Source organism: Rutidosis leptorrhynchoides, unplaced genomic scaffold, assembly GCF_046630445.1.
Source record: "Rutidosis leptorrhynchoides isolate AG116_Rl617_1_P2 unplaced genomic scaffold, CSIRO_AGI_Rlap_v1 contig347, whole genome shotgun sequence".
NCBI classification, from domain to species: Eukaryota; Viridiplantae; Streptophyta; class Magnoliopsida; order Asterales; family Asteraceae; genus Rutidosis; species Rutidosis leptorrhynchoides.
In genome coordinates this window covers 40,959-62,188 of record NW_027266585.1, presented here as the reverse complement: position 1 = coordinate 62,188, position 21,230 = coordinate 40,959, and the positions used below count along the sequence as shown (strand labels likewise).

At 36.8% G+C, this 21,230-nt stretch overlaps 1 protein-coding gene and 2 pseudogenes across 1 annotated transcript; 2 read left to right on the top strand and 1 right to left on the bottom strand.

The window, feature by feature from the left end:
• Nucleotides 1–2,684: 2,684 nt before the first annotated feature.
• On the top strand, nt 2,685–3,992 carry LOC139883064 (limonoid 21-O-acetyltransferse-like; annotated as a pseudogene).
• Nucleotides 3,993–4,484: 492 nt separating this feature from the next.
• Nucleotides 4,485–8,059, bottom strand: LOC139883063 (probable RNA helicase SDE3; annotated as a pseudogene).
• A 911-nt stretch (nt 8,060–8,970) lies between these two features.
• On the top strand, nt 8,971–13,696 carry LOC139883062 (uncharacterized). The gene is made up of 5 exons (XM_071867290.1): nt 8,971–9,044; nt 9,120–9,323; nt 9,506–9,595; nt 10,632–13,225; nt 13,311–13,696. The coding sequence occupies exons 1-5, from the start codon at nt 8,971–8,973 to the stop codon at nt 13,694–13,696; spliced, it is 3,348 nt and encodes a 1,115-aa protein (XP_071723391.1).
• Nucleotides 13,697–21,230: the final 7,534 nt, after the last annotated feature.

The following is a 21,230-nucleotide window of genomic DNA, read 5'->3' as shown; positions in this document are numbered from 1 at the left end:
TATTACAATCACGATTTAATAAGCTTCGAATGTCACAAATGATGTTAGCACATGTATGGTATTTCCAATAAGGAAATTGAATGACTTGAAAAGCATCCATTGATCCGTATATACAATTAGATTTCGATAATTCAAGGACCAGCCCATTTATAAACCATATGAGATAGCCAGAAGTTCAACTCATTAGGTTAGTATGGTGACCAATAAAACCAGTGAGCCAGCCACCAAAACTGTTTCGAAAACCCCCTCCAATGTCTGCAGGTCCAGGATTGTCAATGGAACTACCATCAACATTTAAGTAGATGGAATCTCCGATAGGAACGGTCCAGCTTAAAAAACGAGGAGGGCGAGAAGATGTACTACCAACTCCTGTAAAAAAACTTATTGCAATCTCCTAGTAAATCACAAACCATTCTAGCTTGAACGACATCGGCTAGAATCTCACCTTCCAGAACGTCCTTATTACGAATTATCCAGATTGACCAAATAATAGCAAGATAAATTATGTCTAACCGATTCCATTATGATCCACAGAAAGATTTGTGCTCCAATTTTAAACCAATTACGAATGTTACCATGAGAAAAATCAATTGGAATATTACCTTCAAAAGCTAAGAGCCAAAACTGTATTGATTTTGGACAGTCCCGTAAAAGATGTAACGAGTTTTCTATCTCCAAATGACACCGATCACAGATAGGATCCGAAAGAATACCACGATGCACCAAAAGAGGTTTAGTGCATAATCGATCATGTGAAATCAACCACCTCAAATGACGAATTTTTTCAGGACATGGTAATCGCCAAACCCAACTCCAATTTTCAGTACCACCCGACGCCATATTTTTAGAAAGCCATTCAAATCCCGTTTTAACAGAATACAAGCCATTTACAGATGCTTTCCATGATAAACGATTTTCGAGTAATCCAAATTTTGGAATTTGTGGAATGCTATCCAACACCGCAGGAGGTATTTTAGCAAGAACAATAACCAAATTTAAGTGACCTTGAGGAGAAAGAACATCAGAGACCATAAGATCCTTGTCATCTTCAACAATATCAACTACATAATCCGCCAGGGGACCATCGCCAATCCAATTATCAAACCATAGAGATACTGAATTTCGAGAAGAAATACGAAAAACATACCCTAAATTGAGTTAATTAAATGCGTTCAAGAGGCCGGTCCATGTAGCAGAGCCCGTCGAGTCATGATTGCTAATATCCCATCCCCATATATTTTGCCTTCATTATTTGGACCCAAGACTTTTCACTATTAGACAAGACATTCCAAATTAGCTTACCAAGTATTGCCGTGTTCATCATCCTGGCTTGGCGAAATCCAAGACCTCCAACAGTTTTTTGAGACGAGACCACATCCCAGTTAACTAAATGAATACCACGTTTCTCATCATTAGAGCTCCATATAAATTGTCGAGTCTAACGATCATTTGTGGAGCAGGTATATTCCGGGAACCACAAGGATTGCATATAATATATATATTCTTGAGAGGATGAAAAGGGAAAAAAAAAATACAACCGTGATTAAGTAGAGGGCTAGAGGCCCCATTTAAGAGACCAATAAAAAATAGTCTTAGTTGGGATGACAATGGAAAACGAACAAGTAGAAGAAATGTTGCTGCTTGTGAGAATCGAACCAGGGACGTTACTGATTCAAAAGTGCAACATAATCACTACGCCGCAGTTTAATCATATATACTCTTAGCAGCAAAATAAATTTGTATTCAAAAAGTACTGGGGGCAATGCCCCCCTCTGCCCCTTAATGGATCTGCCAATGGTAGTGGCAATGGACGGATGGTCTATTTGCTTGAAGTGGTACTCCGTACCACAATCTCAGAGAAGCAACTTGCTTCAAGCAAGCACTACACTACTACTCGCAAGGAATTTTGTGAATTACCCTAATCCCAATCCTCATTTGAATTTTTGTGCTTGGGTATAGTGCATCATCTTCTGTTCCACCAAAATTAATTAGCTAATTCATGTCCCTCTTGTGCACTTCATTTGAGACAAAAGGAGACTTTAGAGTCACGAAAGCCTTCTTATAATTTGGCCTAGCAACCAGTCTTGGCCCCTATTCTCTTCTTCTTCTTCTTTCGTTGCAAGTTTAGTGTCCGTACCTTGTCCACTTCAAAGCCATACATTGATTCGACAATACTCTTTGATTTGGTACTTAAGTAGTTAAAGTTAAGGTTTGGTTAGACCACTTGACCGATCTCATCCACTTTGTCGGGTTGCCCAAGACCGAGAGGGCAAATGGCCGCACATGTGATGGTAGATAAGTAAATTAAAAATTAAAAAAATTAAAAAATCATGTATGATCTGATTCAAAATTTTAAGTTTATAATAAAGGGAAGGAGTACTATATATAATAAAGGGAAGGAGTACTATATAGACGTATTTGGTTTGTTCCCGGAAGAACCTTCTAAAGTAATATATACTCTATACATTAATGGTGTAGGTTAGCCTCAGTATATAAATGCTGGCCTAACTTTTGTCTATGCTTTCCTCATGGAATACACGATGATCAATTTTGGTATGCTATTAGCATTTAGCATGCCATGCATATAACTTTCCTTATAAATTTAGCCACACAACAACAGCATTGGACACAACATAGAAAAGGTAATAGTATTGTGAAAAAATAAAATCGAAGTGGCTAACAAAATGATGAATGTTGAGATTGTTAAGAGAGAAACCATCAAACCTTCTTCTCCAACTCCTGATCACCTCAGGACATACAAGCTCTCCCTCCTTGATCAATTTGTGTGAGAAGTTCGCGTCTCGCTTCTACTCTATTACCCAGCGAAATCCGGTCGTGCTGATATAGTTGATGTGTCAAAACGTCTCAAGTCATCTTTATCTAAAATGCTTACAAGGTTATACCCTTTTGCTGGAAGAATCATAGGCGGTAAATCAGTCGAATGTAATGACCAAGGCGTTGTTTTCGTCGAAGCTCACGTTAACAGAACTATGTCCGATGTGCTTAAGAATGTTCCTGAGTTATCCATGCTAAGGAAATTCATAGATGGTGATATTGATTATTCAAAAGAAGTAATCATTTCACTATTACAAGTTCAGGCCAACTTCTTCCAATGTGGAGGATTAGCGATTGGCCTAAGCATGTCGCATCAGCTCATGGATGGATCGACTTTAGGGTTCATCGTAAACGCTTGGGCTGAGACATGTTCAAATTCTAATGTCACGAAAACCTTCGCAGATTTCTCCATGGCTTCTCTTCTTCCAGCAATAGACCCCACTTTGCTGCCTAGTATATATGAGGCAAAAGAAGGCCAATTTACAATGAAGAGATATGTTTTTGATGCATCTAAAATAGCATTACTTAAGGAAAAAGCTATGAGTGAAGGCGTGAAACAACCAACTCGTGTTGAATGTGTGAGCAGCCTACTTTGGGAATGTGTTATGGCTTCATCAAGATCGAGACTTGGGGACCATGAAAGGCCATCCATATTTGCGATGCCTGTCAATATGCGTAAAAGGATGGTGCCGCAATTACCGGAGAATTCAATCGGGAATATTGTTATGCCATCTGTTGTGCATATTGAGGATACGGATGATATCGAGCTACTACATGGGTTTATTACAAATATAAGGAGGGGGATACAAGATTTAACTGAAACGGCTGTAAGTGGATACAAAGGGGAGGATGTTATCGCCCTCTTTTGCGCAATGGCTCAAGACATGAAAAATATGACTAAAAGAGAGGATTTGGATTATTATATGTGCACTAGTTGGTGTAGATTCCCATTTTATGAAGCTGATTTTGGATGGGGGAAACCGATTTGGGTTAGTCCTAGTATGCAACCATCCCAAAACTTGTTTGTATTGCTTGATTCAAGTGATGGTCAAGGAATTGAAGTATGGTGTTGTCTACTTGAGGAAATCACTGCCTTGCTCGAACAAAACCAAGAGTTCCTAGCATTCGCTTCAATCAATCCCAGCATTTCCTTCTAAGCTTTATAAATTAGGCTGATCATTTAAATAAGTTAATAACTTAACATTTTGATGAATATATAAATTGGATTGAAGCTTTAATAATTGTTATTCTGCGTGTTGAGCAGTGTTTTCGTTCAACTTTATAAGGATTTCTCCAGTTTGATTGAATAAAATTAATTTATATTTACTGGTGTGATTAGTAGAATTCTGCATAAGGTCACTTGAGTGTATTTCTAGCTCAGCTTTCTAATAAATAGCTCATCAAGTCTCTATTCTTGCCATTTGATAATTAATGAGCTGGAAACTAAATTTATCAGCCCAGCCAAATCTTGCCAACTCATCCTTATTCCTTAAGATCTAATTCAAACTAAATTATAGCAAGCATTCCTCCTACGAGGTAGTAGATGACGAGTAAGGGCCTAGAGGCTCGGCATCCGAGGTGAAGGCTAATGTAATAGACAAAAACATCCCAACATAAAATAGGAAATGGGTAAATAAAAAATCGGCACATTACTTCTCAATTTTGCGCCAATACTTCTTCTTATCACTTAGAATCAAGCTATCTAGCTTTGGTAGCGTGTCTGGAAGAGCGCAGCCCATGTATGAGTTGTTGGAAGTGCAACACCTCAAAAGCATTTCCCAATACGGATCCTGCCGAATACAAGACAAAAAACAGCAATCTATTAGGATTGGTTTTTATTCTAAACAGTCAGAAAAACCGATATGAAGGCAGGAAAATAGATTTACCTGACAAACAATGTGTGGATTTCCAACTATGACGAGCAAAGACTTGGCGCGAGTGATGGCAACATTGAAACGCCTAGGATTGCTAAGAAATCCTAGAGAATGGATCCGGTCAAAGCCAATTGGTTTCATCATTGACCTGACTGTTGATACAATTATAACGTCTCTTTCTTGCCCCTGAAATTGTTCAACACTCCCCACTTTGACTTTTCGTATACCCTGAGTTTCTAGGATTTTCCCAATCTTAAGAACTTGCTGCTTATAAGGCGCAATCACTCTGATATCAGCTTCGTTTGTCCAGCTCGCAGCAAATTGATGATCTCAACGACTTTCATTGCCTCGATTAGGTTAAACCAAGATGGATTACCCTTTTCTCTCTCGTTACATCCTTGAATTCCATAAAACAGAATTGGAAGCAGTTTGTTAGGAAGGAACTTCAGCTTTTCAAGAATAGATCCAGAATCTTCTTCTTCTTTACATGCTAGCAACTCTCCATTGTAGAAAAGTTTCGAAGGAAGATCAAGAATTTCAGGCTGACATCTATAATTCCTAACAAGTTTCGTGACATAACATTCGTCTTCAGTTTTGTAGTAATCAAATTCAAAGAGTCTTTCAAGATAAGATTTTCCTAGCCCGAAACCTTCCGCCTTTCTCGAGTGTATGACTGGTCTCAGTTGTTTGGGGTCACCTGCTAAAACCACAACAGTTTCTCTTTGACAAAGATAGGAAATTGGAACCATGCACTCGGGTTCTGAAGCTTGGCCTGCTTCGTCCAAGAAAATGTGCGAGAAATGACCTCTCATAATTCCTTTCATATAAAGTAATGAAGAACTCATACAAGTAGAGATTATAATCCTGCATCTTAACAATACGTCCAGATAAGGGCAATAGAATCTGCAAAAACGAAGAAGTTCAGGTCGGATATCTTCACGAGAACGGCTCTGGCTATTTAATCTCAGAAATTTCATTCTCATGAAACTCAAATTTGACGAGCTTCTCCAATATGTGATCGGCAGCAGTATTAGAAGCACAGCAGATAAGAATTCGACTTTCTGTTCTAATTTTACGGGCTTGCTAGATTGCCTCCACCATGGTCGATGTTTCTCCTGTGCCGGGCGGTCCAAAAATGATCATTTCAATAGAACGATTCTGTTCCTCATTTAGATTAGGATTAAATGGAAAACGAATTGTGGCTGAATATATCAGTCTTCTGGGAGAGGAAGTACATGGGAAAAGAAAATCTGATTCTAACATTCCTGCGAAGTGAAGAGCATGATACATTCTTCTCATGTTGATCCTATTAGATGAGAATCGAACATCGTACAAGTCTCTTGGACGTGTAAATATATGTATCTAAATGTTAAAGCACGAGTAAGTAAGAAATTAATTAATTACCTCCAAATGAAGCTCTTCCAACATAAGCAATGCACTGAAAAATGCAGTATAGTTTACCTTCGTCAAACCTTGGTTAAGAATTTCAGGCAATTGATTATTCTTCACAGACTCTTTGATGCTTTCTGGGATTGGAAATTCAGGAAGCTTGTACTTAAATTTCTTTGCTTTCTGTAACAGAATTTTACACTGATTGATCATCAAGGGATGGAAATTGTTGTCTTCTTCCGGTGACTAGCCGTGGCCTACTTTGCTGAGAAATCTCAATTTGGCTATTGTCCGCCATGAAATTTAATACACTAAAACCTGTTGGAATTAAGTATGTTTGATAATTAAAAAATAAGAAGAAGTAAACAAATTAAGAAGAGGAAAAATGGTGATTTGCTATGATGATGACTTGAAGAATTAAATAAGGAATGGAAATAATGAGTGTTAAAACAAATTAAATATAGTCTCTTTTGTACACTTCTCATAGAAGTTGGGAAGGAAATTGTGAAATGAAAAATTATTTGGACTTCTCACTTTCCACGAAAATTTGTGGAAATTTTCAAAAAATTGAGATGAAAATTTACTATCGAACGATTTCTCAAAAGAAATAGAAATTTTTTAAAAAAAGTGCAAAAGTCTCGCTTCGGTTTGGTTCGATAAAAAATATAATTTGAAACCAATTATATCGAACTGATCAAAACCGATTGTAATCGGTTCGGTTAGTTTTCAGCCAAAAGCCGAATCGAACCGAAAAATTACACCTCTAGGTCATTGTGCTTAAAATTAGACTGAACCGACCGAGGATATTTTTTTGGTGCAAATTAGCTTTTTTATTGGCCAAGAAATATACAAATAAAAACGAAAATGAAGATGCAACATGCTGCATTTTACATTATACCCACTTTTCTATCAAACCTGTATGAGTATGACCTTTTCTATATGCTAAGCATAATACTACATAATGCTTAACATTCAGAATAATTTTGTTGGCATTTATAATTTCATTTCTGAACACTTTCTTGTTGCGAGCCTGCCATATGTGATACACACTAGCTAACAAGGCCCATCTTCTCACCTTCGCTAGCATGGTCTTTCCCACAGTTTTCTGAGCGAACCACTTCACCTCCCTCGGCCATCTACCTGGTACTCGATTAACATTGCACCGCGGCATCACATCAGTCCATACTAACCGTGAGATAGCACACTCAAAGAACAAGTGATCAATTGTTTCCACACCAGCATTGCATAAAGGGCAAATATTAGTGTCGCAAATACCCCATCTAAATAGCCGAGATCGCACTGCCAGTCTATTTTGGACAGCTAACCACATCACAAAACTCTATTTAGGACTATTTCCCAGGCCCCAAACCAGCTTATACTAGCAAACAACATTCTTCTTCCTCCTGATTACATGAAATCCAGAGGCAATAGAATACGTACCTAAAGCATTTGCATTCCATCGTATAGAGTCCGATTCAGTCTCGGAAATAGGCACTTCACACACCCTCCTCCAAGCTTCTGCAATGTCATCTGTAATAGGATCAGGTAATTTCCAAGCATTATCTCTCCATAGTTCTTGCGGACTTCTTTACATCAGCATCCAGGAAAGAAATATTGGGAAATATGTCAAGCAATGCCTGCCCATCAACCCATGGGTCAAACCAAAAATTAAAGTCTCTTTCCCTGCCTAGAGCATAACAATAAAACTGTTTGAACACGCTGTGAAGCTTTAGAATAGCTCCCCACGCTGAACTGCAGTCAGGAGGCTTCCTAACACCCCAAAAAGATAATCGCTTTAACTTCGTTTCATTGACCCATATAGCCCATAGCGTATCCTTCGCAGTGAGAATTTGCCACAATTGTTTACCCACAGCGGCCTTATTCCAACTTTCTAAATCCATGAGTCCTAAACCACCCTCCTGTTTTGGCAAACAAACATCCTCCCAAGCCACTGCTGCCATTCCTTTTCGTTCCCCTCCTGTTATGAGCGGAAGGTTATTTCCAAGGGAAAAAAGGAGTTCGACAAGGGGATCCCTTATCCCCCTTGTTATTTGTAATGGTGATGGAATATTTATCACGAAGCTTGGTCAACCCCCCAGCATTTTTTCAATATCATAAGGGATGTGAATCACTTAAGCTCACACACCTATGTTTTGCAGATGACTTGTTTATGTTTTGTGGAGGTGACAAGAGTTCTATCGAATGGTTGAAGGACAGATTGGAGCGATTTCACTTAGTGACTGGCCTGCAAGTGAATGATGTGAAAAGTAGTATCTTTGTGAGCAATGGAGATGTAGAAAGTCGAACGGCGCTGATTTTGGCCAGTGGTTTTCGTGAAGGAGAACTGCCAGTACGATATCTTGGAATACCGAGGATATTGATTATATATATTTTGATTTTATTTTTTATGTTAATATATAATTTTGAAATTTAAAAATCAAGTGTTATTTTGAAATATTTATGTACATCCAATATTGCGTGATTAATTAAGTACAATTGTTGTTTTTTTTAGTACTGTACATTTGTTTTTGAAACAAGTACTGTACAATTACTATGATGTTAACAATTACTAGTAATTAAGAAAGAATCTATCGATCAAATACAATTTCCTTCGTTTTCAAAAACAATATACAATTTCCTTCTTCCTAAACTTCTCTTCGCAACCCAGACTTCCGACTTCTCTTACCGATCGTGACAAAAAGCATCCTCCCAGCCTTCGTCTTCCTCCACAATTGTTCCTAATTCATTGATGCGAGCTCTCTCTCTCTCTCTCTCTCTCTCTCTCTCTCTCTCTTGATCCCACCAAACGGAATCCAGTATTAATATAGTGAGCAATGCCTCAAGTAAAAATCATAGCGAAGATTTCATGCACATGGTGGCTTCACTGCCCGCCATGAAGCTCGACAAACTCTATGAAAATCCTTTCATTTGTGAAGCTATCCTCAGGTAAATTCTCTCCATCTTTATCATTCTTTGCTGTTTTATTGGGTTACTGTATCTTTGTTTTTATGTTCTATTTAGTGGAATTGTAAATTGGGTTTTTTCTGTGTCGGTCAGGTCACTTCCACCATTAGCGAAGAAGTATGTATTGCAAATGTTGTACATTTACGGCCCTGTAACAGCAGAACTATTGGAAAAATGGGTGCTTACAGATGGCTTCACTAAGCATAAAGTTGCGATTGATAGATTGATTCAGTTGCGGGTCTTTACAGAAACTTTTGAAAGGTTTGCACTTTGTCTACTTTCTCGTCCGCTCCTTTCTGTTCTTATATTCAATTTCCCTATTGTGGGGAAATTTTAAGCTATTTAGACCCAATATTTCTCATTCACGATTGCAGGATGGATATATTGATTGTTAACCAGATTGCTTGAAATTTTATTCTACTTCATCTGCTTTTTGCTGACAGTTTTGAATATCCTCATGGCAGGAAAAAGGAAACTAGTTACAGACTAAATTCAACATTCCAAACCAACCTCCAACAGCATTTAATACATGGGTAAGTTTCTAATTCATAGCTGTACGTTCCTAAAACTTAATAAATTGAGAACTTTTCAAAACTTCACCTTTAACCAACATCTGCATTATGAAACTAATTTTTAAATATAAAAATTGATGCTACATTTCTCTATATAACCAAGCAATTAACTACATTAAACTTAAATCAAGCAATTAACTATATAACCGAGATAAAGTGTATGATCATATTTAAATAATTTAATTTTATCAAATGTGTATGTATCGACCCTAAAAAAACAAAATACCTGTATGTATAAAAAATATATAAAAAAATATTTATATATATTAATAAGAGGTATTTTTTTATGTTAAGAGGTGTTGATCACAAGAAAATAAGAGTATTTGTCTAGGAGGGGTATATTAGTAATTTGAATCTTGTCCAATCCAGTCCAATCTATTGTATATCAAACATTGAATTGGATAAAAATGAATCCACTCCAATCCAATCCTCTCCAACTTAATCCACGCCAATTCAGCTATCAAACGGAACCTTACTGTTTTAGCTAGTTTATTCAGCTATCCTGGATAAAGTTAAGGTGAACAATATTTTCTTGACTCTGTGCCTAAAATAGCATTAACATTTTACAGTACTGCACCAATTTCTACTTGTAATCATGCGATGCTTCTTTACCTAACATTGAATATTTCTACTTGTAATCATGAGGTGCACCAATTCAGAGTAGTCGCTATGTCTTTCCAATTTGCCTTTAGTCAATTCAGAGTAGTCGTTACGGCTTGCCAATTTGTCTTTCCATGAGAAATTTCCTCCCTGTTAACATGCATGTGGCTGGGAAATACAAGCCAAGAAATAATTCATCCCTACTTGACTACTAACTAAGTCAGTCAAAGAATCATCTTCATTCCCTCAAATAATTCCGTTCTATAAATTTGTTGGGTTCATTGTTCTTTTCATCAGCCCTTACAAAACAAACCATGACTCCTTTCCAATGCCAATTTCATACTCTTTCTGTGTTGTTATTGTTCTGTTTGCTGAGCTCTGTTACTTGTTTTGAAAGTAATGGGAACGAGACAGACAGACTAGCCTTACTAGAATTCAAGAAGATGATCGTTCATGATCCACTTGGCATCATGCTGTCATGGAACACAAGTACTCATTTCTGCCAGTGGCACAGAGTTACATGCGGCCGTCGACACCAGAGAGTCATAGCCATTGACCTCGGATCACAGAAGCTCACAGGTTCAATCTCTTCGTCTATAGGAAATATGAGTTTCCTAAGGTTCGTCAGTCTTGAAAATAACAGCTTCAATTCTCATATACCTTCCGAGATTGGTTATATACGCAGATTAAAAGTACTTTCATTGCACAACAACTCGATCGGAGGCTCGATTCCTTCCAATATATCATCTTGCTCTGCTTTGAATTATCTTTCTATTCATAATAACAATCTGGAAGGTGAAATACCTTGGGCACTTGGCAACCACTTGCCAAACCTAGTAAAACTAACCCTTTACTATAACAAGCTGACTGGAATGATTCCTCCTTCTTTGGGGAATCTCTCTTCTCTTTCTCTACTTTCTATTGGAGGCAATAATCTAATCGGCGCCATCCCTAGAAGTATTAGCCATCTTAAAAATCTTTACTTTTTCAATACTGCAGATTGTAGGTTGGAAGGTATCATTCACCCATCAATCTTCAATCTCACTCTTATGCAAACTTTTGATGTGGCATCAAATGGAATCCAAGGAAATCTTCCCTCAAATATAGGCATAACACTCCCAAATCTCCAATGGTTTTCTGTTGCAGAAAACAACTTTACAGGAAACATTCCCGTCTCATTATCCAATGCCTCAAACATTGAATTAATTCAAGTTCATGGAAACAAATTTAGTGGAGGAGTTCCATCTTTGGGGAAGTTGCGCTATCTAAACAGACTTCTAATAGATGAAAATCTTCTCGGAAGTGAAGGGGTAGAGGATGACCTGAATTTCCTCTGTTCTTTGGCCAATGGCACCAACTTAGAGGAGTTGCAAATGAGCACAAACAACTTTGGGGGCCCATTGCCCCAATGCATGAGCAAAGTGTCAAGTCTGAATGACTGGTTACTTCAGGAGAATAGAATATCAGGAAACGTACCAACATGGATCGGAAACTTAACTCAATTAGAAAGGCTTGCAATGTCAAACAACCCTTTCTCCGGTCAAATTCCTTCTACTATTGGAAGGCTTAATAGGCTTTACGCATTGGGCTTATATGATACCAATGTCCAAGGGAACATTCCGACTTCATTTGGTAATTTAAGTCAACTAAACTACCTTTTACTTTTCAGAAACAATCTTCATGGAAGCATCCCGCCAAGCTTGAGTAATTGCACCAAGCTGTTCGAATTCGATATATCGGAAAACAATCTTAGTGGCACAATACCTTCCGGTCTCATTGATAGCCATTCAGCACTGTACATCAACGTCTCCAACAACATATTAACTGGGCCCATTCCAAGTTTAGTTGGAAATCTAAATCTACAGCAACTTGATGTCTCAAGAAATATGCTATCAGGTGAGATACCAAGCACACTCGGAAGGTTCATGAGCCTAGAACAATTATTCATCCAACAAAACTCGTTTAACGGTAAAATCCCGTCATCTTTAAGTTCATTGAGAGGCCTTCAGTTTGCAGATTTTTCGAGTAACAACCTGTCAGGTGAGATCCCTGACTTCCTTTCGAGATTTGAGTTGCAATATTTGAATTTATCGAATAATAATTTCGAGGGCGAGGTGCCGACCAAAGGTGTCTTTACGAATGCAAGCTTGACTTCAATCCAGGGAAATGGTAAGCTTTGTGGAGGAATAATTGAGTTCCAACTGCCAAAGTGCCAATCTAATACAATGAAGAAAAGCGGATTAACTCGTACAAAGAAGTTGATAATCTACACGACTGCAGGGATTTTCGGAGTACTATTGATTAGCATTTTTCCGTTTCTTTGTCTATTGAGAAAGAAGAGAAATCAATATGCTTCGAAGAGTTTGGAGAATTCTCTTTTGAAGGTGTCATACAAAAACCTCATTGATGCAACTGAAGGGTTCTCCTCTACAAATTTAGTCGGAGTCGGAAGCTTTGGATCTGTGTATAAGGGAATTATAAATCAAGAAACGACAGTCGCTGTGAAAGTTTTTGATCTTTTACGAAAAGGAGCATCCAAAAGTTTCATCGTGGAATGTGAGGCTCTGAGAAACATCAGACATCGAAATCTTGTGAAGGTAATAACGGCATGCTCAGGCGTGGATTATCGTGGCAATGATTTCAAGGCCATTGTTTATGATTTTATGGTCAATGGAAGCTTAGAAGATTGGCTGCACCCACCAAATGTCCGGACAAACGAGGAAAGCTCAGTACCAAAGAGCCTGAATCTTCTTCAAAGGCTAAGCATAGCCATTGATGTTGCTTGTGCTATTGAGTATCTTCATCACAATTGTGAAACGGCGGTTGTTCATTGTGATTTGAAGCCAAGCAACGTCCTTCTTGATGAAGACATGACCGGGCATGTAGGCGACTTTGGGCTGGCAAAGCTTTTATCAGATGACATCCAAAATTCTATTGCAAACTCATCAAACTCTTTTGGATTCAGAGGAACAGTTGGATATGCTCCACCAGGTATATATATTAATATACGTTCATGCTTTTCGTTTTGTCCTCCCATTGTAATTAGATTTGACTAGCTTATGATGCTTTTTTGCAGAGTATGGTATAGGGAATGAAGTGTCAATATACGGCGATGTGTATAGTTATGGCATCCTATTGCTGGAAATGTTTACCGGAAAGAGACCGACGAGTGAGATGTTCAAAGAAGGTCTAAACCTTCGTGCACTTGTCGAGGCTGCTTTGCCGGAGAACGTGGCCAAGATTGCAGATCCTGTTATTGTTCAAGAGATAAGTAGCTTCTCAAGAAAGACAGAAGCTTTTGAGTCGTTGATTTCACTTTTGAAAATCGGGATCGTTTGTTCTGCTGAATCAACAAGTGCACGGATGAACATGATTGACGTCGTAGCAGAGCTTTGTTCCATTCGAAACAAATTTGTTTCGAGACTGTCATCTCATCATCAGAGACAAACTCACGTTGCCTGAAAGTTCAAATGAGTTTAGGAATATATTAATATGCCAATTTGCTGTCACTGTCAAAGTCCGTGTCCTTGATCTGCAACATGTAACTAAACAATGAGAGTTTGCTGATGTGTTCTCTACTGGTAGATAAATAAAATAGTAATTATATTTCATTTACGAGATTGTATTGTCAAGAAAATGAAAATAAATTATATATATAATAAGCCTTTTATTGTGAGAAAGAACGAGTTAAAGTACAATTGGCTTCAATTTTAATCAAAATAATGAGCTAGTTCAGAAACAGGTAAAGAGACGATGATCACTTAAATCTGGAGCACTGAGTGTCAGGTCAATATCTCTTCATCGGCTTTCTTGACTGCGGAGACATCATCCTTTACATTGATTGTCTGACCTTTTGGCAAAGCTGCAGGATCATCTCCAACGTCTAGTGTCTTTCTACTTTCGACTCGATGGATTTGTGTTAGCATTTCCGTCAAAGCATTATCCACGTACATCGACTCCATTGCCGATGTTTCCATGAAAAAACGTGTTCTCTCCCTCGGCAAAGTATTTGGCTTCTTCCGTTGAAACTGCTCGAAGATGTTGAAGATCTGCCTTATTTCCGATGAGCATGATGATGATATTGGAAACATCCGTGTGGTCACGGATCTGCTGTAGCCATCTCTTCAAATTTCAAATGTGACATGACGGGTGACGTCATACACAAGTAAAGCACTAAAAGCGCCTTGGTAATATGCACTTGTTATAGCAGGATACCTTTAGAAACAAGATATTAGATGAATGAGGAAAATACAAATAGACAAGAACTGCTTGAACTCAGCATCATACGATGTTATGTGGATTCAAAGTAACAGAACAAAAAAACGGAATCACTAGGAAATATTAATTAGTAATTGATTTCTTTTTGAAAACGACGACAATCATGCTTAAGTGGTCAGAAACGTGACTGGCATTATTTTGCAAATATCCTGGGACTGGCTTCTTTGATAACAAGGCAGAAATTAAAACATCATCTGCCTAAAAAGCTTCTGAATAACGAGAATACTAGCTCAATGAACCGACTCTAGTAAAAAATATCAGCAAGCAATCTTGCAACAAAATTTTCTAAATGCTAGCAAACGAACGAGATACATGACGATGCAAGAGCAAGGGAAAACAGATCAAGCTAAGAAAGACTTAGGTAAGCAATCGTCCATTGTGATTCTACTGTTAATTTTCGCAGTTGTGATTTTACAGAAACATAAAAAATGAGTCTGTAAGAAATCAATAGCCATCATTTCTATACTGTTTTGTTGTTATCTTTGATGGACGATCCGAAGCTTCCAACGCTGGTGAAGCAGCAACTCTATGTCCGAATAATGAAGAAAAACATAGTTTTTTGGCTTCTCGGGAAAAGAAAAGGAAATGGGAAAACTTTGAAACTGGAAATAAGCTTGAATGAGCATGTTATTGATACTGGGAAGTAATTTTGTATCGAGTTGTAGTGTTTTTGATGGTTTGTTTTCTGGGTAATAATTTTAATTCCGAGTTGTATTGTTATTCATGTATTGGAAAGGATTTAAATCCGAGTTGTAGTGTTATTGGTATCTCAACTGTTGCCTGGCTTCTAAGTTACGTAATCTTGTTGCAATTTACACAATACCAGACATTACTTTTCTTACAAATCATTAATTGAACTTATAAACGTCGAATAGAAAAGTTGACGAATTCCCAGTAACCAGGAGGCTTTGGTTTTAGAAATAATGGCCGAAGAGCATAGAAGAAAAGCTGAAAGATGACCCACAAGCACTTTGCGAAAATGTTCGTTACGACATGAGCTTCTGTGTGGCTCGGGATGTCCATGTCTATGCCATATACAATGAATGAATATAATGTGAAGAGCAAAACAGCAGAAACGAACCAACTGAATTTTCTTGGAGATTTACCCAAATATCCGTACATCGAAATTCAGCTATCTAGTCAAATCCCCACAACAATAATAAAGGATTGACATAGGTACGTACATTATATAGAGATCAGACAACAATACTGTCATATCCCGAAAACTCTAGGGACTTAAGGGAAAAATTCCCCTCCCTTATCTATTTCTATTGATATAAAAAAAATAATAATAAAAAAAAAAGACGATGAAGAGAAATTCCCCGATCGGGAGATCATCTCATCTCTTCAATCCAGAGCCATGGTTTGTGCAAGAATTGTGAGTTGACTTTGATGTCGTGAATTTGATCATGTATTCCATGATATTGAGTAATTGTCTTGGCTGTCGATCATGATTAATTAACAAGCATGTATATCGATTTTGTTTCGGTCAACGCATGTAAATCTGGAATTGATTGTAATCGGTTTGATTCGTTGTTGGGGATTGTATATATCACTGTTTCGAATCATTTTGTTGATGATTACATGCTGCAATTGAATTCGGAGTGCCGTTTATCATTTTTGTCAAAATCGACATGATTCATCACTGATTATGGCACGAAATCGCAATTGATTACATGGGTTTTGTTTCGGAATGTGTCGTTGTCATTAATCAGTAACAATTACATGATGATTTGCTGTGAATCATTCGGATTGGAGATTAGGGTTCATCGTCGTTTTGATTTGGGGCTTTGCTATATGATGCATGATAATCAAGTTGGATGATATATTTGTGTTCCTGGGACGATCGCGAACAAAACCCCTCCGTTTTCTTGGTCGGAATCGTCGGATTTTGGCCGGAATTGGTGACGGGTCGGGTTTTGGATCGGGTTGACCCGTCTGATTGTAGAAGATGATGATTTTACAGTTTAGTCCCTGCGAAATACAGTTTGTAACAGTGATAGTCCTTGAACTTTAGTGTATCTAATGTTTGGTCACTGATTATGTTGATATAACGTGTTGGTCCCTGACGATTATGTTTTCTGTCTGATGGTCCCTGATATTTATTTCAGTGTTTGACTGTCCTTGACTTTTGTGTATCAGTCAGTTTGCCCAAACGTTTCAGTTCGTTAACTGTTTGGTCCTTAAAGTCTGTTGGGTGCTGTTTTAATCCTCAGCATACATTCTGGTACAGAAGTTTTACCCGCATGACAGTTTGGTCCCTGTATTTTCATGATGAGCTGTTTGGTCCCTCTGCATGCGTACAGACCCTTCAGAGTTCATTTTATGTTGACTTGGTCCCTGAAACTTTATTTTTATATTTTCTGGGTCCAAATTGTGGTTGTAATGAGTTGTTAAATGGACTTGTGTGCTTTCAATATAACACGTAGGCTGCATATCATGCATTTATGATATCTCATAAAAGATGGGAATCGGTTTGGATTAAGAGAAGTGGTTATAACATCTTTAATTACTTTAGGTGACGTAATTTGGGTTGGAAAGCACAAGTAGGCGATCGAGTAATAGCGTGCGGACGGGGTGTTATTCGACATAGGAGTTGCGTCGCGGAGAAGGTAAGTATCAACTACAAGATATATTACTATAACGGTTTACTAATAAACCGTAGACCTTTGGTTGATACTTATAAATATATATTATATATATTTTTGGAAATAATGTGATTGAGAAACGTGTTTAATATAAATTGTTAATGTTAATTGATTTGATATATGAGGTCATGGGTTGGCTTCATGAGAATTGGGTAGTTCCTTGGTTGGAATTTATAAATATATTTATACATATATTTTTGGGGAATAAGGCGATCGGGAAACTGGTTTGACAAAATGTCAATTGTCAATTGGCTTGACTAGTGATTATATATATATTTCAAACTTAGGTTTGAAATATGGAATTATAAATTTGTATATGAATTTGATCGACGATACTGATGATTGCGTATCGATTTGAATATCGAAACAATAATTCGTGTTTGGTTTGATAAGATATAATTATCGAATTGATATTTCGAACTTTCGAAATTGATTGACTTCGAAGCTATGTTTATCCATGAATTTCATATTAATGAATGAAAATTGATTTTATTTTTTAAATGATTGAGAAGTGACTTGTGGAAATGGATTCGAAATTATTGGTGTGAATGAATTTCATATAAATTCTTGGATATCGACTGCGGTTGATATTTTGGGTTTAGATTTCGAGATGATTTCTCGAGCGGAAGTATAAATACTTCATTGGGCACATGTGAATTTATTAAGGAACTATCTAGTTTTGGGTTCCTGTCATTTCTAGAGTGACATTGGTAACGAGGACGGGCCCACGGTGAGGCAGAGGTAATGCTTTGTGCTAACCAAAGCCAAAAGACGTGGAGACGGGTTGTTACCATTTCCGTAACGAGCGGGCCCACGGTGAGGTTAGGTATGCTTTGTGATTACCTAAACCAAAAGACGTGGTAAGGCGTATCGTTACAGTACCTAAACATGATCTAGGTACCACGTGCCAACCGACCGACTTGGGTAAATGTCGGAATTTCCCTGGTTAAACGAATATTTCGATTTTGCTTAATTCTGAGTTGATAAAAATCACTTCTACTGGTTTGAATGTTAAATCGATAATTTATTGTATGAAGTGATTTCGGATTGGTGATGTATAAACTATGATGACATTTAATAAAAGAATAAATGAATATATTCATTCCGCGTATTAGGAATAAATGCCTAGCTGGTTTCGATTTGGCAAGTGTCTGGTTGGTGGATGTTGATAATGATATTGGTTTGGATTTGAGTTTTGGTTTTGAAAAACCTTAAAACTTTCTTGGGTATACTTGAGTATCGGGATATTGGGTTTGGAAAAAATGAATATAAATATAATTACATTGTGTTGGGAAGAAATCGTGTTACAAAATATCTAATCGATTTTGAAACTTCTGTGGGTGTATAATTTATTAGTCTATCTTTATATTATTATACTTTGTGTTTGGTGCTTACTGAGTGCGTTGTCACTCATCCAAATACTACATTACTTTTCTTGCAGTATATAGATTGAGCAATTCAAGGAAGGGCGTGACGGTGTTCGAACTTCTTACATTTGTGTATAATTTTTCATCCTTTCTTAAATAGAAATTATTTCGTGTTGGTAAAGTTAAATTGTAAAAGAAAAATTGTAAAGACTTGTTAAGCTATTCATAAAATTATACAGTAATTTAATACTTGTTAATGGAAAAATTTGTAATAGGCTGGTCTTAATCTCGGGTTAAGGGGTTAAGACGCCGGTCACGGCTAGGGTGATTTTTGGGTCGTGACAAATACACCAAAAAGGAACCCCCAATTTCAAGATCATGTATGAGCAAATAGCAAATTTAATAAGAGACGAAGCAATGCGATAGCTCCAAAATGAAGGAAAAAAAAAGACGAGACCTTGAAGAAAGCGAAAGAATCAAGGCCAAAGAGCTCTTTGATTTGAGGGTATTTAGATAGAATCTGTCTCCTCCTCGAAGCATGTGGCTCATCGGATAGTTGTCATGAGTATCAACGGGTCAAATAATAATCTTCAAAAATTTTACGAGATTCGTACCATTGCCATTTCTAACTCCAACTTTACACATCGTTATAGACTATTAATGTGGGCCCCGCTCCAGACTGCCTGGATCCGATCGAAAGCGGCGCCGACTTATCGTTACGTTGACTTTAACTTAAATTCAAATTATCCTTTAATTGAAACATAACGTCAATTTCAGAAAAAAATATATTATTACATATTTAGTCTTAGCAGAAAATAAACAGATTAAATCTTGCGGAATTAAATACATAATTTATTCGAAAAGATATCATACTTCGGAAAATAGCGGAGAGGAGTCCTAATGCCGCAGAGCCCGCCTAGTATGCTATCGTCGCAACCGATCAACCTGAAGAGAAAGAAAATAGATTTTTCGAAAACGTAAGCTATAATGCTTAATGAGGTTTTTATTTGAAAACATTTCTTAAAGAAAAACTTTGAATTCATAAAACATCATAAATCACTTGTAATTATAATTCCTCGAAACATTTATAGAAAATTATTTTCCCTCGAAAACATTTATCGAACCCTTTCAGTGAAAAACATTAGGAACTACAACAAGGGAGACCTATTATAATATCCTAATAACCTCGACACCTGTAACCATGGGTGTAAATAATACACTCCACTAGATAAACTAATGGAGGTCGTACCCTCTGATCAGACCGTAACCATGGGGTCGCGTAAGGACCAAGTACTGATTTGGATTGGTCGCCACAAAGTCGACCGAATCCCCCTCGACCTTGAAGAAAACGGATGTGTTGGGTTCGCGTGTATATATATATATATAAATAAAGCAAAACTTGCTTTTAAACCTCGTCGTTAAGAAGCAATTAAAATATTGTTGTAGGAGTCTTAAAGATTCTCTTCAGTTTTGTAAAGTATAATAGTAACTACGCCGTATATTTTAAATAACTCGTAAACCTCGATATAGTCATAAATTACGGCATAGTAGTATAGATATACTTCATAAAACATGAACATATTTTCATAATGAAAAAGAGAGTATCACTCACAATATTTTTGCTCCTCGAATCATTCCTTTCGCTTAACTTTGACGTCGCGATTTACCGACCTATCGAAATATCGTTTATTAGTTTCGTAAGTACTAACACTTAAAGTAAAATTACTTGAATTAATCCTACTCGTCACTCTCGTATAAATTCTTATTTTTAAGATTAATTACTATTTCAATTTATTCTATGTTTGAATTTATTTTAAGTTTATTTGTTTAGTTCAATTATTTAATTAGACATTTTCGTATTAGAATAAATATGATAAAATTACCTAATATTCCAAATATTTGAAAATAATACTCTGGTATTTTTAAATAATTTTTTCAAGTTGAAATATGACTTTAAATAATTTTGGAAACACTTTGGTATATTAAAATCATTTCTTAACAACTTAATCAACTCAGAAATTAAGATAAATTAAATCTGACTTCGAAAAATTCTTAATTTTTAATATTTTGTATAAAATAATACTTTTATCTTACTGTAAAAATTTCATAATTTCTGGATCAGTAGAAATGATTTTATTTGCTTCGGAAAATAAGACAGGTTCGGTTTTTTTGTAAAATTACCAGGATAATCCTTGTTTTAAAACTGATACGTTGGTATTTTTGTAAATAATTTAAAAACAGAAGGGTATATATGACTTTACTTACAGGTTCGGGTAAATTAAAATCAAGCCGAATTGATCCGTAGAATGAACCGATTTTAAACTCTAAAAAGACCATAAAACCATTGACGTTTTAATTGACCGGAGGACTTACGTTAGTATTTTTGTAGATATGTTAAAATTGAAAGAATAGTTTAATCTTTTGTCAAGAAAATCGATTTTTAATTGGTTTACTATAAAAAACGGACTGGACCGCTTTTCTCCTTCTTCTTCCTCTCTTCTTCTTATCCGTCTCGCGACTCTCCCCGTCGCCTACCTTCTGCTCGACGTCGCCCGGGATGATTCCGGCGACGTCAGCATCCAAGCTATATATCAAAATGCTCCTCTCAACACAATGAATCATTTTCTATCATCAATTTTTTCCAATTCAATCTGTGTAAGTTTTAATTTCATTTTTTGTAAATTAGGGTTCTTACGAACATTT